This window comes from Podarcis bocagei, assembly GCF_964188305.1.
Source record: "Podarcis bocagei genome assembly, chromosome: W".
Classification (NCBI taxonomy): Eukaryota; Metazoa; Chordata; class Lepidosauria; order Squamata; family Lacertidae; genus Podarcis; species Podarcis bocagei.
Genome location: NC_138131.1, coordinates 66,126,657 through 66,151,333, shown reverse-complemented (window position 1 = coordinate 66,151,333; position 24,677 = coordinate 66,126,657). Strand labels below are relative to the sequence as shown.

The 24,677-nt window shown below is 41.7% G+C and overlaps 1 protein-coding gene and 1 long non-coding RNA gene across 2 annotated transcripts in view; both read left to right on the top strand.

Annotated features, from left to right (window-relative positions):
* LOC308578258 overlaps positions 1–24,677 on the top strand; it is a 668,475-nt gene that overhangs the window by 288,697 nt on the left and 355,101 nt on the right. The gene's annotated exons all lie outside the window — the stretch shown is intronic.
* The window catches only part of LOC308578131 (uncharacterized protein), a gene marked incomplete at both ends in the record, with an annotated part of 122,626 nt that continues 110,185 nt past the window's right edge, over positions 12,237–24,677 (top strand). The window contains 7 exons of the mRNA XM_081178398.1: positions 12,237–12,250; positions 12,300–12,465; positions 15,249–15,389; positions 16,167–16,267; positions 20,740–20,893; positions 23,350–23,451; positions 24,294–24,473. Coding sequence (XP_081034524.1) covers positions 12,237–12,250; positions 12,300–12,465; positions 15,249–15,389; positions 16,167–16,267; positions 20,740–20,893; positions 23,350–23,451; positions 24,294–24,473 — 858 coding nt within the window. The remainder of the gene's footprint in view (positions 12,251–12,299; positions 12,466–15,248; positions 15,390–16,166; positions 16,268–20,739; positions 20,894–23,349; positions 23,452–24,293; positions 24,474–24,677) is intronic.

The window sequence follows — 24,677 nt, the reverse complement described above, 5'->3', positions numbered from 1 at the left end:
GTTTATGAAGAAAAACTTGAAGGGGATGGGAGTGGGACGGGGGTTTGAAAATGGACTAGAAGCAATTTATTCAGAGCAAAAAGCCAAGTTGATAGTGAACAATGTGGTGTCGGATGAACTTCTAATTGAAAAAGGGACACGACAGGGGTGCCCTTTATCCCCTCTGCTATTTATTTCTGTTCTGGAGGTATTGCTGAATATGATTAGGGAGGACCAGCTGGTGCAAGGTATAGAGGTCGGAGCGAAACAATACAAACTGAAAGCCTTTGCAGATGACCTAGTTTTGACAGTACAGGAGCCAGTATCTAGCACAAAAAGAGTTTTGGAACTTATTTTGGAGTTTGGTCGGGTGGCGGGATTTAAGTTAAACAAACAAAAAACTAAGGTTTTGGTCAAAAATCTGACACCTACAGAGATAGAGGGGTATCAGAAAGAGACAGAGCTAAGTGTGGTTAAAAAAGTGAAATACCTGGGGGTATACTTGTCCACTAAAAATTTAAACCTTTTCAAAGATAATTATGAAAAATGTTGGTTGGAAATTAAAAAAGACTTGGATATCTGGTCAAGATTGAAACTTACCTTGTCAGGCCGAATCGCAGCTATAAAGATGTGTGTTTTGCCAAAAATGTTATTCTTATTTCAAACCCTTCACGTCGTGGACAGAATGGAATGTTTTGGAAAATGGCAGAAGGATATTTCTAAGTTTGTCTGGCAGGGCAAAAAACCCCGAATAAAATTTAAAATACTAACCGACTCAAAAGAAAGAGGGGGGTTTGCCCTGCCGGACCTAAGGTTGTACTATGAAGCTGCAGCCTTCTGCTGGTTGAAGGATTGGTTCCTGTTGGAAAACACCGATGTCCTAGATCTGGAAGGGTTTGATAATGTGTATGGTTGGCATGCATATTTGTGGTATGACAAGGCGAAGGTTCATAAATTGTTTAAAAACCATATTGTCAGAAAATCAATTTTTGCCGTCTGGATGAAGTACAAGGACTTATTAGAAAGTAAGACCCCGAGGTGGTTATCACCTGTGGAAGCCAAGATTTCTAAAAAAAAGCCCAATATGGAGGCCTACTGGCCAAAATATTGGGAACTGATTGAAAGAGTTGGAGATAATTGGAAGCTCCAAAGCCAGGACAAATTAAAAGGTAAAGTGCGAGATTGGTTACATTATGCTCAAATTCAAGAGGTATTTAAAATGGACAAAAAAGTGGGTTTCCAGTTGGAGAAATCGAAACTGGAGACGGAGTTACTAGAACCAAAGACTAAGGTACTTTCGAGGATGTATGACTTGCTGCTTAAATGGAACACACAGGATGAGACAGTTAAATCTGCTATGATAAAATGGGCACAGGATGTAGGACACAACATTATGTCTGAGGACTGGGAAAGGTTATGGAACACCAGTATGAAATTCACGGCATGTAGTGCCTTGAAAGAGAACATTATGAAAATGGTATACCGGTGGTACATGACCCCAGTCAAGTTGGCTAAAATATATCATCTTTCTGATAATAAGTGTTGGAAATGTAAGGAGGCAGAAGGGACATTCTTTCACCTCTGGTGGACCTGTCCGAAAGTAAAGGCCTTTTGGGAAATGATACATAATGAGCTGAAAAAGGTATTCAGATATACCTTTTCTAAGAAACCAGAGGCCTTTCTTCTGGGCATGGTGGACCGGAAGGTGCCAAAGAAGGACAGAACCTTGTTTATGTATGCAACCACAGCAGCTAGGATTCTTATCGCAAAGTTCTGGAAGACACCAGATTTACCCACACTGGAGGACTGGCAGACGCAGCTGATGGACTACATGGAGTTGGCAGAAATGACCGGCAGAATTCGAGATCTGAGCGAAGAAACAATGGAGGAGGACTGGAAAAAATTTAAGGACTATTTGCAAAAACATTATAAGTTGTTTGAGTGTTAAGATTGTGCACGATTAAGAAACGTTATGCTTCTGCAATTTATTTTAAGTAAATGATAAAGTAAGTATTGATGGAAAAAAATGAGACAAACTAGAAACAAAATATTATGTTTATTAAGAGTGTTAAAATTAAATTACAAATTTTTGAAATTGGAAACATAATAAATACAAAGGTATAATAAGTTGGGAAATAAGATAATAAATTGCTGAACTGGTTGGAATGATGAATGCAATGCCGAGAGGATGTGAGGAGGTCCAAAAAGATGTCGAAAAAATTCTATAATGACTTTTTCTTTTCTCTCTGTTTTTCTTTATATAAATATAGAAAATGTTTCTTGTGTGTTGCTGTTCAAACAATTTTGTTCACCTATGGAAAGAAACGCAATAAAAAAATTTTTTTAAAAAAAGGGATAGAAGAATTCAGACTCCAATTTGCATGGTAGGTTTCTTTCCTAGTTTTTAGCCATGCACTGCTATCGCTTCTAAAGCACTGAGATTGGTCACTGTATGTTCCTGTAAGAGAACAAGAGCTATTAAACATGAATTTCAATGTATATTGACAGTTTGGATATATGCCCCATGATTCTTTCCCCTCTTTAATTTGAAAACAAATGGGGGCAGGCTCATGGAGGGTCAATTGTACTGGAGGCCAAAAAGTTTGCTTAGGGGATATAATATCAGTAAATTGAAAAGATCCATTGACAGGCACGCCATGAAGCATTATGCCTGAATGACTGGCAAAGGGCGGCATGTGCATACATAACCAACATTTAGAAGCATGCAATAAACTGGTAAACTTAATCATATCTTGTACAAAAATATTATTCCTCCATATCTTATGATAATTTTCTCCCCTAAAAGTCTTATTCAACAATGCTGTTCTTATAGTTCGAGAGTGGCTGAGCCGTGGATACTGCCAGCCAGAGTAGGATTCAGGCGACAGCTGCTTGCCAGCCGATAAGGTGAAATATGGTGGCTGCAACTGGATTGTGTCGTCTGCTTCTCATCCTTGTATAATGATGCAGCAAAAGATGGCAAGGCAAATGGTTAGGAAGGCACTTCTGTAGTTGAAGGGACTCGCCATGGCCGCACGCATCGAGCTGGAACCCACAAAGGCTTGTCCTCGACGTCCACTGCCGCGTACCCTCGTCCCCACGTGATCAGCGGAACAGGTCCATGCCACGCGGGATCAGGCAAGCGTCGGTACACCACCAAGGGGCGGGGGAGTGCCTCCTCCTTCCTAAAATGCAATTCCGCGGGAGTATGGGTCCTATTATGTGGATATAAAAGATGGTTAAGTACAAAAAGAACTTGGTGAACAGCCGAAGGGATATCTGCCGTTGGTATGCTTCGGCCGCCAAGCTGTTTAAGCAATAGTGTTTTGAACGTCAGGTGTGCTCTTTCCACTATAGCTTGACCTGTGGAGTTAAAGGGTATGCCATGAGTTAATTTCACATTCCACAACATACAAAATTCCGAAAATGTTTTAGAAATATATGCTGGACCATTATCAGTTTTGATACGCGCAGGTTTACCCATGACTGAGAAACAGCGGATAGTGTGCTGAATGACATGCCGAGCTGTTTCCCCCCTCATGGGCGTAGCCCATATGAATCCAGAGTGGGTGTCCACCGTGAGGTGAACCTTGGAGAGTGGAGCCAACACAGGTGTGTGTGTGACATCCATCTGCCAACACGCCAATGCAGACGTGCCCCTAGGATTGACAGCATCAAAAGGAATGGCCAGCTGAGATTTAGAACAAGAAGCACATTGGGAAACTATATCCCTTGCTTGGGCCAAAGGAATAGAAAAATGCTTTGCCAATGCTTTCGCAGGAAGGTGAAAGGTGTTATGACCTAGTATAGGGTCAGAAAAGAGAGAAAAGGTAGAAATGTCCCTCAGAGCCACATCTGCTCTTGCATTGCCCTCTGCTAAATACCCTGGGTGTGATGTGTGGGAGCGAAGATGTGCAACATAATAAGATAACTCTCTGTGCTGAAGTAAGGCCTGCAGGCCAAGAAACAAGGAAAACAAGTCAGAATCCAAGGAAGGAGTTATATAAGATATTGGTAAACTAGCAAAAAGGCGATATACATACTGAGTATCCACAATAAGATTGAAAGGTTGAGTAGGAAAGGATTGAAAGGCAAGAATCACAGCTGCTAGCTCAGCTCACTGGGCAGAAGACTGTGGAGGGGTATATAAACATTTCCATTTTCCTCCCTCCTCCCATGTCACCACCCCCCTACTTCTTGTTCTATCCATGAAGAGGGTTAGTGCAGAGGGGAGAGGTGTGAGAGACAAGGGGGTAGCCAAACATAGGTGACCTGTGTCAGAAATGTCAAACGGTCATCCTTTGGAGGGTTAAAAATGATGACACCTATAAAATCAGCTAAAGCAATTTGCACGTGAACGTCCTTTGATAACAATGTCTGATGTGGATTCAATTACTGAATAAATGTTCTTCGGTGGGGTATGTGGTAGATGTAACCATTCTATAATGCAGATAGTCTTCTTCTTGTTCCGCCTGAGCATATAAAATTCCTGTTGGCAACGATGTAGCAAATACGGCCAGGTGCAGCTCGTGTGCAGCACCTCTAGGTGGCGCATGTGGAAAGGTTTCAATGCTTCACCCACAAAATGTTGACAAAGTGTAGGGGAGTTCCGCATGCCTTGAGGACAATCCACTGATAACGTTGCGAATCGTGATATACTGGCAATGTAAAAGCAAACTGTTCCTTGTCTGCTGGAGCCAGTGGGATGAAGATGGTTCAATGTGGCCGAAAGTCAATTGTTCAGAGATAAGCTGTTCAGAAACAGGATGGTGCCATTGCTGCGGATTTTTCTTTTGGTGGAGGCCACCGTTCTACCCACACTGAGGTATCGGTGATCCTGGTTCGCCACGCTGGAAACGTTGTATCGGTGGCTACAGGCTGGTTTTCATTGAGCGCTGCTGCTAGCAGATGAATCTTGTGGGTGGCTGTATCACCAGACTGACAAATGCGAAGCATGGCTGCTGTGTCTGTGGCAGGATTGTGTATTATCGGTCTTAACGCAACCTTACAATCCTCTTTGGCATATTCAAAGGCCAATTGTTTGATAATTATTTGTTTGGCTTCAGGATTTTCAATTTGTCTACTCACTGCTGTAATCAGCCTGTCCATAAAGGAAGAATATGATTCTCTTGCCTCTTGCCTGATTGAACCCCACCTTGATTGAATACTGGTGGGTTCTGGGATTTTTCTCATTGCTTGTTGAGCAGCAAGAGCAGTATCCCTCAATAAAATCTGCAGCAGTGTGGCTTGTACTGAAGCCTGAGCAAAGGGCCCACGGCCCATCATAGCATCCATCACATCTGCGAGGGTAATATTAGGATTATTCCCTCTTGCTTGTTGCAGTAAGGCAGGAGCATAACCATGACAGGCGATTTCCCATTCATGAGCAAATAATACACCAGCTGATGGAGGTAAAACTGTACGTGCCAAAAGCTTGATGTCATCTGGAACCAACAGCTGGGCTAATGTGGCTTCCAAAAGAGCCTGTGTGAATGGTGCTTGCAGTCCATTTGTCCTGACTGACAATTGGAGCTCTTTCAAGATTTTAAAGTCAAAAGGTTGGTGCTGGGCTTGAGTTCCTGCTGGAGCACCAGCAGGGGGCACAATAACAGGGAATGCCATGGTATCCTGAGATAAGGAACAGGCAAGGGCTGCACGTTGAAAGGGGGTAGCTGGTTCTGCTGCTGAAAGAGCAGGGTCATTTCCAGCCAGACCACGATATTTTTGCAGGATTGGGTCCTCTAGTGAGGAACTATAATCTGGAGGCTTGGGTTCTGGAGCTGCTGGCAGGGCAAGGATTGGAACAAACTCTAACACAGCAGACTGGATTAAAGAAGCTGGAGGTTGTGATGGCAATGCAGCCAGGGAGATATTTTTTGGTGATAAAGAGCCCATAGCGTAATGAACCTTGCACCATGCATTTAAAATCCGAGTACTGATGCTGGGGAGCTCATGAAAATGTTCACCAATCTTGTCCCAAAGTTTCAGTTCCCAAGTCCCATTTGCAATTACACCCAAGTCCCAGGGAGAATGTTCATCAATGGCCAGAATGAGCTGTATCAAATCACCCTCGGGAACTTCCAGTTTGTTGGAGGAGAGGAGAAATTTTAAGTCTTTTAAAAATTTCTGTTGGGGAGTAGTCAAAGAGCTGCCCATTTTTCAAAAATCAATATAATAGAAGGGATCGAACTCACCGGGATCTTTTTTAAAGATGTAGAGCGCTTTGCAATCCTTGCCGGACGTAGTGAGTCGATGATAACCACTGCTTGGATCAAAAATCCTCTCAGTTTCTTTTAAAATCCTCTTAGTCTGCCTCAGACTGTTTGCTTCCAGTTGCTTCTTTTTTCCCTTTTAAAAACCTCAGCCGTATCCTTTTATTCTGCCTCAGAGAGGGCACCACTTGTGGGAACCAGTTGACGGAAACCAGCCGTCATTTTGGGGTGCAAGGCAAAGAAAAAACACACACAAAGGCAAATGTCTCCATGGACGGAGGGCAAAAAAGCTCCTTCCTCTCTCTCCTCCGATTTTATTATCCTTTGTTCTCTCCAGCCGCATGGCTGCATTCCAATGTCTCACGTTACCTCATCCGGTCAAGCTTTAACCCACCCACAAACCATATAGGGTTACAGTGCCCAGAGGGGGGAACCTAACTCCTTATAGGGTCAATACATTCTAATACATTGTAAGCTCAGAGTGCTGGTCACCGAGGTCAGCAAGGCACCAGGTGGCACTACAAGCCTTTTCCATGACTTCCTGGCTCCCACAATTAAATAAGAAAAAAACCAAAGTAATGATTAAGAATATGGACCAAAGTGCAATAGAAGTAATGCAACGAGAATCAGGGATTGAAGTGGCGAAGAAGGTAAAATATCTGGGAATATGGTTAACTCCAAGAAATATTGATTTATTTCAAAACAACTATATACCGGTGTGGAACAGAATCAAAAAAGTTTTGTAAGTTTGGGGAAGGATGAAACTTTCTTTTTGGGGTAGAATCTCAACGATCAAAATGAGTGTGCTTCCAAAGATGTTATTTTTGTTCCAAATGATTCCTATAATTAGGGGGACAACGACTTTCAAAGAGTGGCAAATTCAAGATATATCTGGCAGGGCAAAAAGCCAAGAATACAATGTAAGTTATTGACAGATGCAAAGGAAAGAGGAGGCTTTGCGCTGCCAGATTTGAAATTATATTATGAAGCGTCTTGTCTCTGCTGGTTAAGGGAATGGATAAAATTAAAAAACAATAAACTGTTAGAGTTAGAAGGATTTGATAATAGATTTGGGTGGCACGTGTATTTGTGGTTGGAGAAGAAGAAAAGTCACAAGGGTTTTGAGAATCACATTTTCAGGAGCTCCATAATAGAAATATGGGATAGGTGTAAAAATATATTAGAACCCAAAGTTCCACACTGGTTGTCTCCATTAGAGGTTATGAGTGTAAAGAAAATCAATATGAGAGGGAATTGGATCACTTACGGAGAGCTAATAATTAAAGAAGGGGGGAAATGGAAAATGAAGCCATATGAACAAGTAAAAGAACATGTGTTTGATTGGTTGCATTATTTTCAGGTAAATGAAATGTTTAAAAAGGATTTAAAAGAGTGGATATACGGAAAAAGAATCGAAATTTCAAATAGAGATGATAAACAATGATTATAAGATATTGTCAAAAATGTATAAAATGTTGTTGGATTGGCAAACGATGGACGAGGAGGTAAAGTCGGTTATGATACATTGGGCCAGAGACTTTGGTTATAATATACAATTGGCTGACTGGGAAAAATATTATGAAAATGGAAAAAGGAAAATATTATGAAAATGGTATATAGATGGTACATAACACCGGTTAAGTTAGCAAAAATGTTCAAAACATGTAATAAGTGTTGGAAATGTAAAGAAAAAGAAGGATCTTTTTTCCATATGTGGTGGGAATGTAAGAAGGTAAAGGGTTTCTGGGAAATGATATATAATGAGTTGAAGAAGATGCTTAAATACACATTTGTAAGGAAACCAGAAGCCTTTTTGTTAGGAATAACTGGAAGAGAGATAAATAGAAAGGATTACAAACTTTTCCAATACGCAGTAACAGCGGCAAGAATATTAATGGCCCAAAAATGGAAACAAGAGGAGCTACCGACCCTTGAAGAGTGGAGAATGAAACTTATGGACTATGCAGAACTGGATAAACTGACTGGGAAGATTAGATATCAATGGGATCACAAGTTCATCGAGGACTCGGGAAAGTTTACAGATTATCGGAAAAGCATATGTGACGAACAGACAACGCTAGTGGGATTTAAAGAGGCTTTGTGAAAGTTAAAGATGTATTGTAAAAAAGAAATAGAACTGAAAGGATAATATTAAATGGCAATATAAATTTAGAGAATGCATAAAAATAGAAAATATGGATTGGTGGAAAAGCTTGTGGAAGTCCAAAAAGTTGAAATTTGTGAATACTGTTTGGGATGGCGAATTTGTAAATAGGAAAATTTAATAAAAATTATTATTATTATTTAAAAAAAGAACAATTTCAGGTTAAGAACAGACCTCCGGAACGAATTAAGTACTTAACCCAAGCTACCACTGTATAATATTTTTTTAGTTTTCACAAAAAACCAAATCATTAAATTAAATAATATTTTTTTAAAAAACAACTGTATACACAATCAATGTTAATCCCACATTATGGGATTATTTGACTTGCCTCCCCTGGTTCCTTTGTATTATCATCATTCATTATCATCACTGGAGAGCCAGTGTGGTGTAGTGGTTAAGAGCGGTAGACTCATAATCTGGGGAACCGGGTTCGCGTCTCCACTCCTCCACATGCAGCTGCTGGGTGACCTTGGGCCAGTCACACTTCTCTGACGTCTCTCAGCCCCACTCACCTCACAGAGTGTTTGTTGTGGGGAAGGAAGGGAAAGGAGAATGTTAGCCGCTTTGAGATTCCTTAAAGGGAGTGAAAGGCGGGATATCAAATCCAAACTCTTCTTCTTCTTCAATAAAATCATCATCACTAATTTAAGGTTATCAGATTTTTTTTCAATGAGTCCGGGGATACTTTTCAACTTAAATGGATTTTGTATGGGGACTGATTTGTAAATCCGGGGACTGTCCTTACTCCAGAGGAGGGCAACCAAAATGGTCAAAGGCCTGGAAACGATGCCTTATGAGGAACGGCTAAGGGAGCTGGGCATGTTTAGCCTGGAGAAGAGGAGGTTAAGGGGTGATATGATAGCCATGTTCAAATATAGAAAAGTATGTCACATAGAGGAGGGAGAAAGGTTGTTTTCTGCTGCTCCAGAGAAGCGGACACGGAGCAATGGATCCAAACTACAAGAAAGAAGATTCCACCTAAACATTAGGAAGAACTTCCTGACAGTAAGAGCTGTTTGACAGTGGAATTTGCTGCCAAGGAGTGTGGTGGAGTCTCCTACTTTGGAGGTCTTTAAGCAGAGGCTTGACAACCATATGTCAGGAGTGCTCTGATGGTGTTTCCTGCTTGGCAGGGGGTTGGACTCGATGGCCCTTGTGGTCTATTCCAGCTGTATGATTCTATGATTCTACTTTAAATTTAACCATTACAGGTGGGTTTTTTTAAAAAAATTAATCCTGCTAATGTATTAACCTGTGTGCACTGCTTTTGTCAATATGCAATAAACGTTTCCCATTCTTTTTTATATTAAAACTGGAGGCATTTTTTCAGCTGCAATGGGCCTCCGGTGTCCTGTTAGTACATTAGTTGGTACCATTTCTCGTACAGTTGATATTCCTTGCATAGATAGATTAGATAGATGATAGATAGTTAGATTAGATTAGATTAGATTAGATTAGATAGATTAGGTAGGTAGATTAGATAGATACATATATAAGAAAGGTTGGTAGATGGATAGATAAGATTAGTTAGATTGATTGATTGAGTAGGTAGATTCAGGCATGGCCAAACCTGGCCCTCCAGCTGTTTTGGGACTACAACTCACATTGTCCCTGACCACTGGTCCTGTTAGGTAGGGATGATGGGGGTTGGAGGGCCAAGTTGGGCCACACCTGGATTAGATGGTAGGTAGGTAGATAGATTTGATAGATAGGTAGGTAGATAGATAGATAGATAGATAGATAGATAGATAGATAGATAGATAGATAGATAAGATAGGTAGGCAAGTAGATAGATAATAAGATAAAGTCGGTAGATCGATAAGGTAGGAAGGTAGGTAGGAGGCAGCCTAGGTCAAAGTTGACCCACTTATTTAAAAGTAACCATGCTGTTATACAGTGGTACCTCTGGATGCGAACGGGATCCGTTCCGGGGCCCCGTTCGCATCCTGAAGCGAACATGCTCGGGTCACAATTTGCTGCTTCCGTAGATGCGTGTGGCATCATTTTGAGTGTCTGCACGTGCGCAAGCTGCAGAACCCGGAAGTAACGGGCTCTGTTACTTCTAGGTCGCCACGGAGCACAACCCGAAAATGCTTAACCCGCAGCTACTTCAACCTGAGGTATGACTGTATTAGTAACAAAAATCTATTATCTTAAATATTTTCAGGCGGTGACCCTGGACCCCAACTTCCTGGATGCTTACATTAATCTGGGGAACGTCTTGAAGGAGGCGCGTATATTTGACAGGTAAGCAAATAGGCATAGAGCTTATATTCTCTTTTTTATATAAATGTTTTTTATTGGTTTTGCGTATAATCACATTACGTCTTATATTCTCAGTTTAGTGGTTGCACCCATACCCAAACTAACTCCCATTGTTGCCTAGAGGGTTGATTTTATTTAAAGCAAATTGATTTAAATCCCAAATCCATAAGACTTGATTTAAATCCCCCTTTTACCGCAAGGTTCAGCCTTGCTGGCATCCTCTTAATATTGACAATCGGAGGCAGGTTTCCTTTTTGGAATCCTAACTTCAGAGTCTTTTCTACAGTTATATCAAAATGATTTGGTTCTGCTATATACAGCCCGATTGTGACGAAATGATGGTGAGTTTTAATAAGTGAACACTTTTTATTTGAACAACTTTTCTGCTGTACTTGATTGGAAGGAGAAAAGAAACATTTCCTTCATAACAATTTAAGCAATTTATTTCACTAAAACAGTAAAATGGTAGCATATGTATCCATGTTGCTTAACTGATGTGCTGAAACATTTTTTCCCCAAGAAAAACTTGGACTGAGTTTTCGCACACATGAAAAACTTAAAACAAATAATTCTTCCCCGAATTATTTATTTATTTCTACCCCGCTCTCACTGGCCAGGGCCTGGCTCAGGGCGGCTAACACCAAATATAAATTACAATAAAATAGAATAGAAAAAAACCCCAGTTAATTAAAATACAGCTTAAAATGCAGCCTCATCAAGACTACAAAGGGAGGAAACATCAGCTATTCACCCAAGCCAGCTATCCATGCTGGTGCTACATGGGCCAGCAAAAAAGCCACGGGAAAATTTATATACCAAATCCCATATAGGGTGTCAGAGTGAGTCTAAGCATAGAGCGAGTTAAAATAATCAAGCCTGGAGGTGACCATCGCATGGATCACTGGCCAGATCAGGGCGAGAAAGGTAAGGAACCAATTCCTTAATACGGCGGAGGTGGAAAAATGCCACCTTTGCTGTGGCTGCAACCTGTGCCTCCATGGAAAGAGAGGCATCGAAGGTTACACCCAAGCTCTTGACAGAAGGCTCTGGCACTAATTGCGCCCCCACAAGAGATGGGAGTTGGCCCCCCAACCCCATGTTGTCCTGACCCAGCCAGAGGACCTCTGTCTTCGAAGGATTTAACTTCAACTGGCTCCCACGCAGCCACCCAGCCACGGCTTCCAAGCATCTGGTCAGTGTGTCTGGGGCCGAGTCCATTGACAGATAAAGTTGGGTGTCATCAGCATATTGACGACAACTCAGCCCTAAACTCCGGACAATCTGGGCAAGGGGGTGCATAAAGATATTGAAAAGCATCTGGGAAAGGATTGTGCCCTGCGGCACTCCACACAACAAGGAGTGCCGCAGCGACAACTCCCTCCCTAGCGCCACCCTCTGTCCCCGACTTGAGATAAAGGAGCACAGCCATTGTCTGACTGTGCCCTGAATCCCCACGTTGGCAAGGCGGTGGTCCAAAAGTTTGTGATCGACCATGTCGAAGGCCGCTAACAAATCTAAAAGAATCAGCAGTCCCGGCCCGCCTCGATCCTCTTAATCGTCCTCCCAAAGCATTTTATTTTTTAAAAAACAGATTTTTATCCACCCTGGTGACAATGAAACTGAACCAGTCCTTGATCTCATTTCAGAGCCGTTGCAGCCTACCTACGGGCCCTGAGCCTGAGTCCCAACCACGCTGTTGTCCACGGCAACCTGGCATGTGTGTATTACGAACAGGGGCTGATCGATCTGGCAATCGATACCTACAAGAGGGCCATTGAGCTCCAGCCCCACTTCCCTGACGCCTACTGCAACCTGGCCAACGCGCTGAAAGAGAAAGGCAGCGTAAGAAACTGGTCCCTTTTGCCTTGGGGTGGGGGGAACATCTATATAAAAGATGTTTTATAGATGGTACTTAACACCTGCCAAAATAGCTAAAATGTATAAAACAAAAAAACTGTGCTGGAGGTGCAGTAAAGAAGAAGGGACACTTATACATTTCTGGTGGGCCTGTGAAAAAAAAATACAGAAACTTTCCTATTAGGCAGTGGTGTCCAAACTTTTTTCAAAGAGGGCCAGATTTGATGAAGTGAAGGGCCATAAGGGCCGACCAAAGTTGTTTACTTTTTTTAAGGATTGAAGTTGTTGAGCTCTTTTCTTAGGGTTTAAATTGTTGAACTTTTTTTAGGATTGAAGTTGTTTAGCTTTTTCTTAGGCTTTTACCCCATGCTGAATTGGCCAGATTAACAGAGACAATTAGGGCACAACCCAGACAAGAATTCCAAAAGGAATGGGGAAAATGCAGAGAATACTTTACCAAACAGTGCCCCAAAATATACACTTGGACTTGTTTCAATTAATTTCTACAGGAGACTTTGTGGTTTAAGTCATAATTAGGAAAAATTGTAATAATCCCATACAAAAGAAATAGTATACAAGAGGTAAATAAGGCGGCCATTTAACAGAATAAAGTCTTTTATTTTTATGTTATGTTTTCTTTGTGTAAGGGGATAGGAGTTTAATTTTGATAATTAGTCAATGGTGGTGGGTCTGTTTGTATGTATGAGTTGTTGTGGACTATGTTATAAATAAAATAAAAATTAAAAAAAGAAAATGAAACCGGTCCCTTTTGCTTTCTGTATGTCAGAGGGTTTGCTGAAAAAAGCCTTCCGGATGATGGTGACCTCGAAATTGGGCTCTTTGGGGGGGGATTTGGGGTACAGAACCTAGAAGAAGTCCTCTTTTATTTTTTCCTTTGTCATATCGTCACATACAACTTTGCTCATACCAAGCATCGACTCCCCTCCCCCTTCCCCCGCTCCCACTCCCTGGCTTTCTTAAGCAGTCACGATCCTCTTAGCATTTCTATATCACCCTTTAAAAATTGTCCAGTAGCACCTGATGATGATAATAATAATAATAATAATAATAATAATAATAATAATAATAATAATAATAATAAAATTTATACCCCGCCTATCTGGCTGGGTTTCCCCAGCCACTCTTGGCGACAAAATATTAAAATACAATAGTCCGTCAAACATTAAAAGCTTCCCTAAACAGGGCTTGCTAAACTTGGCTTCTTCTTGGTATAATTTTTTGTATGCAGGTCCACTTCTTCAGATACAAAAGCTTCTACCAAGACCAAACTGAGTTGGTCTGCAATGTGCTACTGGACAATTTATATATTTTTTATATATTTCAACTGCGTTAGACCACCACAGCTGCCTACCTGAACATATATCGCCCTATTTACCTTCTTACTCTACTTAAAACAATTTACTTTAGCATTTGTAAATCACTTTCAAAAATTAGCCTCTGGTTTTTTTAATAACAGTATATTTAAAGATCTTTTTCAATTCTTTGTAAATCATATCCCAGTAGACTTTGACTTTAGTGCACATCCACCACCTATGGACGAAATTCCCTTCCTTCTCCTTGCATTTCTAGCGTGCCTTATCTTGAGTTATATATATTTTAGCAAGTTTAGTCGGCGTCAAATACCACCTATACGTCACCTTCATTAAATTTTTAATTAGTGCTGTACATTCAATAAATTGTTTTTGCCCATAATCTTTCCCACTTATCTAATTCAATGTTATGACCAAAATCTTGAGCCCATTTAATCATAACCGACTTAACTTCTTCATCCTTTGTATGCCATTCTTATACGTTTTTGGCAATGATTTTCTTTTACTATCTAGCAACTCTGTCTCTTAATTTTGATTTAGTATGACCAAAACCATTTCCCTTACTGTCTTCCTTAAATACATCTTGCAAAAGACGGTAAGTGTGCGGGAAAGAGAGTTTGAATCGGATTAGTCTGCTCTTGTATTTATGTTCCCCTAAACCAAGCATGTCCAAAGTCCACTTTGGGGGCCTTCCACCCATCTCTCCTAGATCTCAAAATGCATTGGTTTTGTCATATTTCCTGCTATCCTGCCAAAGAATTTAAATTTTCCCAATGTTCTTTTAGACCAGGCATGTCCAAAGTCCAGTTCAGGGGCCTAATCTGGCCCTCTGGTCGATTTAATCCGGCCCTCGTGGCGGTTTATTTACTAGGGCAAAACTTCCCCCCAAAAAGCTCAAGAACTTTAATCCTAAAAAAAGGTCAGCACCTCTGGGGTCAAATCCTTAAAAAAGGCTCAACAATTGTGGGGTTTTACTGTTAATATGCTTCTTCTTAATTGCATTTCACTATTAATATACTTCTTAATTGTATTTCAGTTCAACAATGACTTTGATAAAATACATCTTTTGTGACGTGCAGAAGGCTTGAGTTACCTATGAGGTGCAACAGTTACCATATAGCATATATTCAATATAAAAAACAGCAACAATTGGTTGTTGACAAAGGACAGCTGGCATATATATATAAAAGATATTAACTGATATGCATGCCATTCCAGATATAGCTATATAATCTCTACTGTTGGTAAGAGAAGAACTTTGGAGCAGGCATTTTCAAAAAAAGAGTTTTTTATGAACCGCTCTAATACCAAGTTACCGTCAGGAGCTGAGGGGCCGTATCAAACCTCAATCCAGCCATCACATCACAGAGCAGCCTTTTGGGCTCCTGTGAAAGACATACTAATATTCGTGTAAAAACTCTGTTTTGTGTTTCGAAGGTTGCCGAAGCCGAGGAATGCTACAATACAGCTCTCCGTTTATGTCCGACTCACGCGGATTCTCTTAATAACCTGGCGAACATCAAGCGAGAACAAGGGAATATCGAGGAGGCTGTCCGCCTCTACCGGAAAGCTCTTGAGGTACGTGCGTGGAGAATTACAACAATTAAATTGACATATAAGGGTTAGGCATGCGTACCCTGGACTCCTAGTCTGGGTCTTTTTAAAAATCGCCGATCAAATTTTTCTTGATCAATAACGGAAATAATGGTGAAGAAGTGAAAGTGAAGTAGCATTTTGAGGCTCGACAAAGCATGGTCCGATAAGTCCCTTTTGGAAGGAAGAGGGTCTGTCCCCCTTTTTATATTCCTAGGCCTCCTGGAATGACCAAAAATCTGCTTTTTCATCAGAAGAACAATGCAAGGTGTTAAGGAACGGTACAGAAATTGAAATAAAAGCTGGGCACATGCTGTTCTCTGTGTCGGCTGAGCTTGATCCCCTGACAGTCTTATTTTCTAACAGTATTTCCTATGCGTACGAAAAAGGCAGTTCATAGGCCCATTATTATTATTATTATTATTATTATTATTATTATTATTATTATTATTATTATTATTATTATCATTACCACAAATCATTCCAAACGGTGATTTATTTTGCAGCCAGCCCCTGCCACATTTGAGCATCAAAGAGGGGCTCTTTAAAATATGGCATTGGTCATTTGACAGTCTGATCTCCCAACAGTATTTCCTATGCATGCTAAAAAGGCAGTCCATAGGTTCCTCCTCCTCCTTAATTTTTGCAAGTCAATCCAAATGAGGATTTATTTCACGCCCACAACCTTTGAGCCTCAAAGAGCAGCCTCCGTCTCTTTAGAATGCTTCTCAGGGAAACTAAGAGTGAGCTTCTTCCCCGCAGGTCTTCCCGGAGTTTGCAGCTGCGCATTCAAATTTAGCCAGTGTTTTGCAACAGCAGGGGAAGCTCCAGGAGGCCCTCATGCACTACAAGGAGGCCATCAGGTGAGCTTCCAAAGCCATGGGGAAAATAGATTGAAAGAGCTCCTCCTTACTGTATTTTAATCTTTTGCTGGAAGCCGCCCAGAGTGGCTGGGTATAAATAATAAATTATTGTTGCTGTTGTTAATAATTATTATTACTCCTCATGCGCTGGTCTGGTGCCTGTGGGAAAGCTCTCCTCTTGTGGATAAAGCACTTTCTCTTTTTCTTTTAGGTTTTTTTATTTTTTATTTTTATTTTTATTTTATTTTTTGTCCCTTGAAGGACAGCCAAATTTAAATAACAATTCGACACACAGCTGCGAGGCATTTGCGAGCTTTTTTGCGGAGAAGGTCCTGTTGCTCCGCCATGACCTCCCTGCCAATTTGGATACAATAAAGGAACTGGAGGCCCCTCGACTGTCCTCGGGTCCAGTATTGGACCACTTTGACCGGATATCCCCAGCCGATGTGGACAGACTCCTCCGAGCTGGAAAGCCCACCACCTGTCCTCTTGACCTGTGCCCGTCCTGGCTGATTAGAGCGTGCCCAGACGAGGTGTGGGCCCCCCTGGGGGATATCATCAATTTGTCCCTTGGCACTGGGATATTCCCAGGGGAACTGAAGGAGGCAGTGGTGTGTCTGCTCTTAAAGAAAACATCATTAGATCCTTTAGATCTATCCAATTACCGCCCGGTTTCGAATCTTCCATTCCTGGGTAAGGTGATTGAGAGAGCGGTTGCTGAACAGCTTGGTAGGTTTCTGGATGAAACATCTGCTCTCGATCCATTCCAGTCCGGCTTCCGCGCTGGTCATGGGACCGAGACGGCTCTGGTCGCCCTAACAGATGATCTCCGCAGGCAGCTGGATCGAGGCGGGTCGGGGCTGCTGATTCTTCTAGACCTGTCAGCAGCCTTCGACATGGTCGATCACGAACTTCTGGACCACTGCCTTGCCGACGTGGGGATCCAGGGCACAGTCCTTCAATGGCTGCGCTCGTTTCTCTCCGGTCGGGGACAGAGGGTGGCGCTTGGGGGGGGGAATTGTCATCGCGCCACTCCTTGGTGTGTGGAGTGCCTCAGAGTGCGATACTCTCCCCGATGCTTTTTAACATCTTTATGCGCCCCCTCGCCCAGCTTGTCCGGAGTTTTTGGCTGGGTTGCCATCAGTATGCCGATGACACCCAACTCTATCTGTTGATGGATGGCCATCCTTACTCGGCCCCAGATACACTGACCAGATGTCTGGAAGCTGTGGCTGGATGGTTACGTGGGAGCCGGTTGAAGTTAAATCCTTCGAAGACAGAGGTCCTCTGGCTGGGACGGAGCGATATGGGATTGAGGGGGCAACTCCCATCTCTTGCATGGGTGCAATTAGTGCCAGCATCGTCCGTTAAGAGTTTGGGTGTAATCTTCGACACCTCCCTTTCCATGGAGGCGCAGATTACAGCTATAACAAAGGCGGCATTTTTTCATCTCCGCCAAGCTAAGCAGTTGGCTCCTTATCTCTCTCACCCTGACCTAGCCACTGTGATCCACGCGACGGTCACCTCCAGACTGGATTATTGTAACTCGCTCTACGTGGGGCTGCCCTTGAGACTGACCCAGAAACTCCAGCGGGTGCAGAATGCCGCGGCGAGACTCCTTACGGGGTCTTTGCTGCGAGATCATATCCATCCGGTGCTGTATCAGCTGCACTGGCTCCCGGTGGAGTACAGGATCAGGTTTAAGGTGCTGGTTTTAACCTTTAAAGCCCTATACGGCCTAGGACCCTCGTACCTATGGGACTGCCTCTCCTGGTATGTCCCACAGAGAAATTTACGGTCTGCAAATAAAAACACCCTAAAGATCCCAGGTCACAGAGAGGTTAGGTTGGCCTCAACTAGAGCCAGGGCTTTCTCGGCTGCGGCTCCAATCTGGTGGAACGCTCTGTCACAAGAGACTAGGGCCCTGTGGGACCTGACATCCTTCCGTAGGGCCTGCAAGACAGAGCTGTTCCACCAGGCCTTTGGTCAGGGCGCAGACTGACTCCCTCCTCTGGCAACCTGCACAGAATTTTGCTTGATGGTTGCCATTAATTTGATTTTAATTTGATTTAATTAATTTTATAATGAATGTTTTAAAATGTTGGACTATTTTGATTGTTGTTAGCCGCCCTGAGCCCGGCTTCGGCTGGGGAGGGCAGGATATAATATTATTATTATTATTATTATTATTATTATTATTATTATTATTATTATTATTATTATTATTATTCAGTTTTTTTATTTTATCATTTTATTTCCATACACTCCAAACATTTTCAATATATACAATACTGGGATTATACAAACCCCTTGGACTCTCCCCCACCCCCCACCCCCCGTTTCCATATTTTGCCATCTTTTCTTGCATGTAATTACAATGATTCGTTCTATTCCATTTCCTTATTTGCTACTTTGGCTTCATCAATGTTATATCAATCCTGCCTGTGGAAAACCATCTAATTCGATTTTAATTTGATCCTGATTTGTTTTTAGGAGGTAATTTAATTATTGTTTGATTTTATACTAATGTTATATATTTGATGTTAGCTGCCCTAAGACCGGTTTCGGCCAGGGAGGGCGGGATACAATTATTATTATTATTATTATTATTATTATTATTATTATTATTATTATTATTATTATTTCTAAATATGTATCTTTAAGGTATTCAATAAATTTTTCCCATTCTTGTTTAATTTTTTTATATATATAAATAGTTTTTATTAAGTTTTAGCATTTTATATTCAACACAAACATCATTCTTGCAGACAGCATAGATGAATCCCAATCTCCCCCAGCTTCCCTCTTCTGGTTTTTTAAATATTTACTTCTCCTGCCTATCTCATTCTCCCTTAATTTTGCCATCTTTGAACTAACGATGGTTATATCCTTAAGGTTTTTGCACCATGCTTTTTCACATTTCATCTTCATTATTTTCCCCATTTTGTCCTTTTAACTTTTTTCTTTGCTTAAATTTCCTATCATCTTGATGTCTGATCTTCACAGTCATTTTGATAATCCACTCTTCTTTTGTTGGGACCTTCTCTTCCTTCCACATCCGGGCTAAGAACATTCTGGCATAAATAGAATACACTGTCTTTTTAGGTCTCTTGGTATTTCTTCACCCGTTAAACCTATTAGAAAGGCTTCTGGTTTTTACACAAATGTTCTCTCCCCCCCCCCCCCCAGTTAATTATACAGTGGTACCTTGGTTCTCAAACTGAATGTGTTCCAAAACCAAGGTGCATTTTCCCATAGAAAGTCATGCAAAACGGATTAATCCGTACCAGACTTTGAAAAACAATCCCTAAAACAGCCATTTAACATGAATTTTACTATCTAACGAGACCACTGATCCCTAAAATGAAAGCAGTCATCCATGTACTGTACTCTAAAATAAATACAACAGTCTTGTAAATGATAAAAATGAAAATTATTTTTTTTCCTCACCTGCACTGATGATAGTCATTGTTCGGATGGGGACCGGGGCTTCTATCCGTTTCTGCAATCACACAATCAATCAATCAATCAGTAACTAAACTGGGATCCGCACAGTCGCAAAAACAAATGAACCAAAAAAGCCTCCGAAACAAAAACACCACATAAATTGCAAAAACCAAAGCACCAAACTTAATCTGTTCCCGAAGTCTGTTTGATTGGTGCAGGCGCCCCAGAAAGAATAGCTGACAGCCAAATTTGATGTTTGGCTTCCGAAAAACGCCTGGAAACTGGAACACTTTTTCTGGGTTTTCGGCATTTGGGAACCAAAGCGTTTGAGTAGTAGTAATAATAATAATAATAATTTGTTTTTGTTTGTATCCCAACCTCGCCGGCCAAGGCTGGGCTCAGAGCAGCTAACATCATAAAAACAACACAACGAGCCTAAAAGCAGACATCAAGTAATTCAAATAAAAATTAATTCAGACAAGTTAAAATCCGGGCAGGTGGCAATTATTAGGGTGGAATTGAGAGTGATTAATAATTGCCAGAATTGAGGAGCATGGAATTTCCCAAAAGGAAAGTGCTGCTTGTCCGTATGAAGAGGATGCCACAATGCTGAACCTTTCTGTATAAAAAACCTTCTGTATAAAGAAACCTGTATAAAAAACATTTGAGAACCAAGGTCTCACTGTCTCACATGACCACTAGGGTGGTTCATAAAAAAAACACTTTTTTGAAGATGCCTGCTCCCAAGGTCTTATCTTACTACACTAGGGATTATATAGCTATATCTGAAATTTTGTGCATATCAGTTAATATCTCAACCCTCCATGAAAATAGCTGTTTTCTTGGACGTTTTCCTATTTTGTGAAGGCTTTGGAGAAGGCATTTTTAAAAAAAGTTTTTTTAATGAACTGCCCTAAAGACCACCGTATAGGATAGAAAGAGCCTTCTTGACCCTTACATTTCCAGCGTAACTTCAGAGTATTTTTGTACCAAAATGGCACTTTTTCTCTCCCCCTCCATGTCAGAATCAGCCCCACTTTTGCAGACGCCTATTCCAACATGGGGAACACCTTGAAGGAAATGCAAGACGTCCAGGGAGCTCTGCAATGCTACACAAGAGCAATCCAGATAAATCCTGCGTTTGCCGATGCCCACAGCAACCTCGCTTCCATCCATAAGGTAAGCTTTGTGTCTCTGCTAAATCTATTTAAAAAAAACAACTGGGGGGGGGGGCAGCAGGGGAATCTTAGTTTTTACAAAAGGAAAACAACTGGCAAAAGCCGTCCCAAACCGAGATGGGGCACAAAAAGAAAAAGGGGAGAATTGGAATTTATGCTGGAAGTGTGAGGAGGCAGAGGGCACACCGATACGTTTATGGTGGGGCTACAGAAACGTTAAAAAATTCATGAGGAAATAAAAAAGATGATCAGAATTAATTTAGAGGGGAAAACCAGAGGCATATTTACTGAGTATAAGAGGTAAAGAAATACCACAAGATGGGAAGATATTATTCTTATACGCGACAGCTGCAGCAAGGCTACTCCTTGCACAAAACTGGAACAGGAAATATATACCCACAAAGGATGACTGGATAAAGAAACTAATTGAATTTATAGAACTGGCAAGGTCAAGTGCAGTAATAAGGTACCAATCAAACTGGAAAATAAAAATATAATGGAAATGGTTTGAAGATTATGTGTTCAAGTACTGCTCAAAAACTAACATGTTGATATGTTTGGTTTAATGTTTGTAAATCTGGTTTATAATAATAATAAATAGTAAGTTAAAAGAGTTAAGAAATATAAATTTAGATAAAAATTGCAATGTGAATGTGAGTGAAGGAAGTCACGTGGGTATTTGGGTAAATGCTGAGTTGTGTATAGGGTTAGATGTGGGGAATCCATATATGTAATGTATAGTGTTGAAAATGTACGGCAACTAGCATGTAAAATGAAATCAAAAATAAATAAATAAATAAATAGGGGGGAAATAAAAATGGCAATGTGAAATATTATATAGGAGGGTGAGGGGCGGTGGAGGGAAGCCACAAGGGTGGTTTTAATGTCTGAAATTTTGGGTGGTAGGGTAATACGAATTTTGTTTTGTGTCTATGTGTTTGTTTGTAAATAATTTTTTTAAAAGGAAAATGAAAAAATTGCTATTTTTACTTTGAAATAAAAATGGGGGGGGGAGGTCTTATACGGGTGGTTGGGTGGGTGAATGGCTCATTTTCTTAAATTTGAGCCCCCCCAAATAGAGGGTGGCTTATATAGACGGAAAGTATGGTGGAGTTCCACACCCAAAAATCTCATTGTGACTTCCAATCACCCCTACGTCACATTTCCGATGGCGCCCTTTTGCTCGTCTCTCCTAGATCTCAAAATGCATTGGTTTTGTCATATTTCCTGCTGTCCTTTGTCAATCCACACCTGCCAAAGAATTTAAATTTTCCCAACATTTTTTTTTAGACCACACATGTCCAGCGTGTGGCCGGGGAGCGTAACCTGGTTTACTTACTGGGGCAACCCCCCCCCCCCAAATGCTCAACAACTTCAATCCTAAAAAGAGCTCAACAACCTTGGGGTTAAATCCTAAAACAGCTCAACAAATTTGCCCCGCCCTCATGTCAAATCTGGCCCTCTTTGGGAAAATTTGGGCACCCCTGTAAATTTAGACAATACAGTCCTATCTCGGGTTGAATATGCTTCAGGATGAATATTTTTGGGTTGCGCTCCGCAGTGACCCAGAAGTAACGGAGCACGTTACTTGCGGGTTTCGCCGCATGCACAGACCCTCAAAATGATGTCATGCGCAGAAGCGGCGAATTGCGACGTGCAGATGCGGGTTGCATTCGCTTCAGGATGCGAACGGGGCTCCGGAACGGATCCCATTCACATCCAGAGGTACCACTGTACTCTGCAAGTGTCCTGTTCTCTATGAAATGTTTCTTCCAAAACCTCTCGTAATTCTGCCTGTATTATAATCTTGCTAATTCTGCGTATTTTAGCCTTTTTGCTAGCTACGCCAACTTAGTAGGGATGGGATTCTCCTTTCCATCCTTTGTCTGTTAAGATTCTCGCTGCGGCTATTGTAGACACTGTGACTTGCCATTGTTTTATAACCATTTATTGTAACATTTATTCTATGATCAATTACAATAATCATTCATTGTAATATTCATTTATTGTACGATTAATTACAATTTATTGTAATTGTTAAGAGTAGGTTTCTATTGAATTTTTACATGCTGATACTCAATATTATTCTATAGCATGGGGAGGCAAACTACGGCCCCATGGCCTTCTCAATCTAGCCGGGAGTCGGCATGTTTTGACACAAGTATAATGTGTCCTTTTATTTAAAATGCACCTCTGGGTTATTTGTGGGACATAGGAATGCGTTCCTTTTTCCCCCTCCCCAAAATCTAGTCTGGCCCCCACAAGGTCTAAGGGACAGTGGACGGCCCCCTGCTGAAAAAGTTTGCCGACCCCTGTTCTATTCCAATGATTGTTGAATGTTACTTTATAAGTCTACCAGGTGTGGATCATCGTGCCTTCTGTCTGTTCTTCATCTTTGGTTTTGATGGTTGAGAAAAAAAGCTAGTGGCAATTGCTGAAATATCCCTCCCTTTCTAGGATTCCGGAAACATCCCAGAGGCAATTGCTTCGTATCGCACCGCCTTGAAACTGAAGCCGGATTTTCCTGACGCTTACTGCAACCTGGCGCACTGTTTGCAGGTGAGGCAGAGTTTTAAGGGCCAACACTCCCAGGGTTTCCGGCATTTGGGAACCGAGGCGTTTGAGTCCCAAGGTACCACGGTAATGGTAAAAGCGTCACCTAATTCAGGAATTGTCCAATGTCACTTTAGAGACCAACTCAGTTTGTTCTGTGTCTAAGCTTTCATGTGCAGGCAGACTTATTCAGATACACTGAAGCGGAAGTCCCCACACCCTGATATTTAGAGGGAGGGTGGGGCGGGGTATTTCTCTGAACGGTAGTAGGACTCAATCGGTATGGTCAACCTGTGGACGACTGTGTCTCATTACATATCCTAAAACTATTTCAGGTCATCTGTGTACCATCCCTTGTTTTTTCAGTCATTCACAGTTGCCAGCAGGTGGACCATACCCATTGACTCCTACTACCCTTCGGAGAAAAACCCCAACTCACCCTCCCACTATATATCAGGGTCTGGGGGCTTCTCCTTACTCTTATATAGCAGGGTCTGGGGACTTCTCCCTCTGTATATCAGGGTCTGGGGACTTCCGCTTCAGTGTATCTGAAGAAGTGTGCATGCACACAAAAGCTTATATCAGGCATCCCCAACCTGCGCCCCCCCCGATGTTTTGGCCTACAACTCCCATGATCCCTAGCTAACAGGACCAGTGGTCGGGGATGATGGGAATTGTAGTCTAAAACATCTGGAGGGCCGAAGGCTTGGGGTGCCTGGCTTATACCAAGAACAAACTTTGTTGGTCTCTAAGGCACTACTGGACAATTTTAATATATTTTGACTTCATCAGACCAATACGGCTACCTACCTGAATCTAGAACCCTGGTTTTCTTTGCCCCCTTTCAGATCGTCTGTGATTGGACCGATTATGACGAGAGAATGAAGAAGCTTGTCAGTATTGTGGCTGACCAGCTGGAGAAGAACCGGCTCCCTTCGGTGCACCCGCATCACAGCATGCTGTATCCACTGTCTCACGGCTTCCGAAAGGCTATTGCCGAGAGACATGGGAACCTTTGCCTGGACAAGGTGGGTCTATGCTGTGAAGAGGTGTGCGCCGCTCCGTTCCGTCAGAGTTTGAATGCTTTCATGTTGGCTTTGGATATATAATAATATATAATAATTTATTATTTCTACCCTGCCCATCTGTCTGGGTATCCTCAGCCACTCTGGGTGGCTGCCAACCAAATATTAAAAACACAAGACAGCATTAAATATTTAAAAACTTCCCTA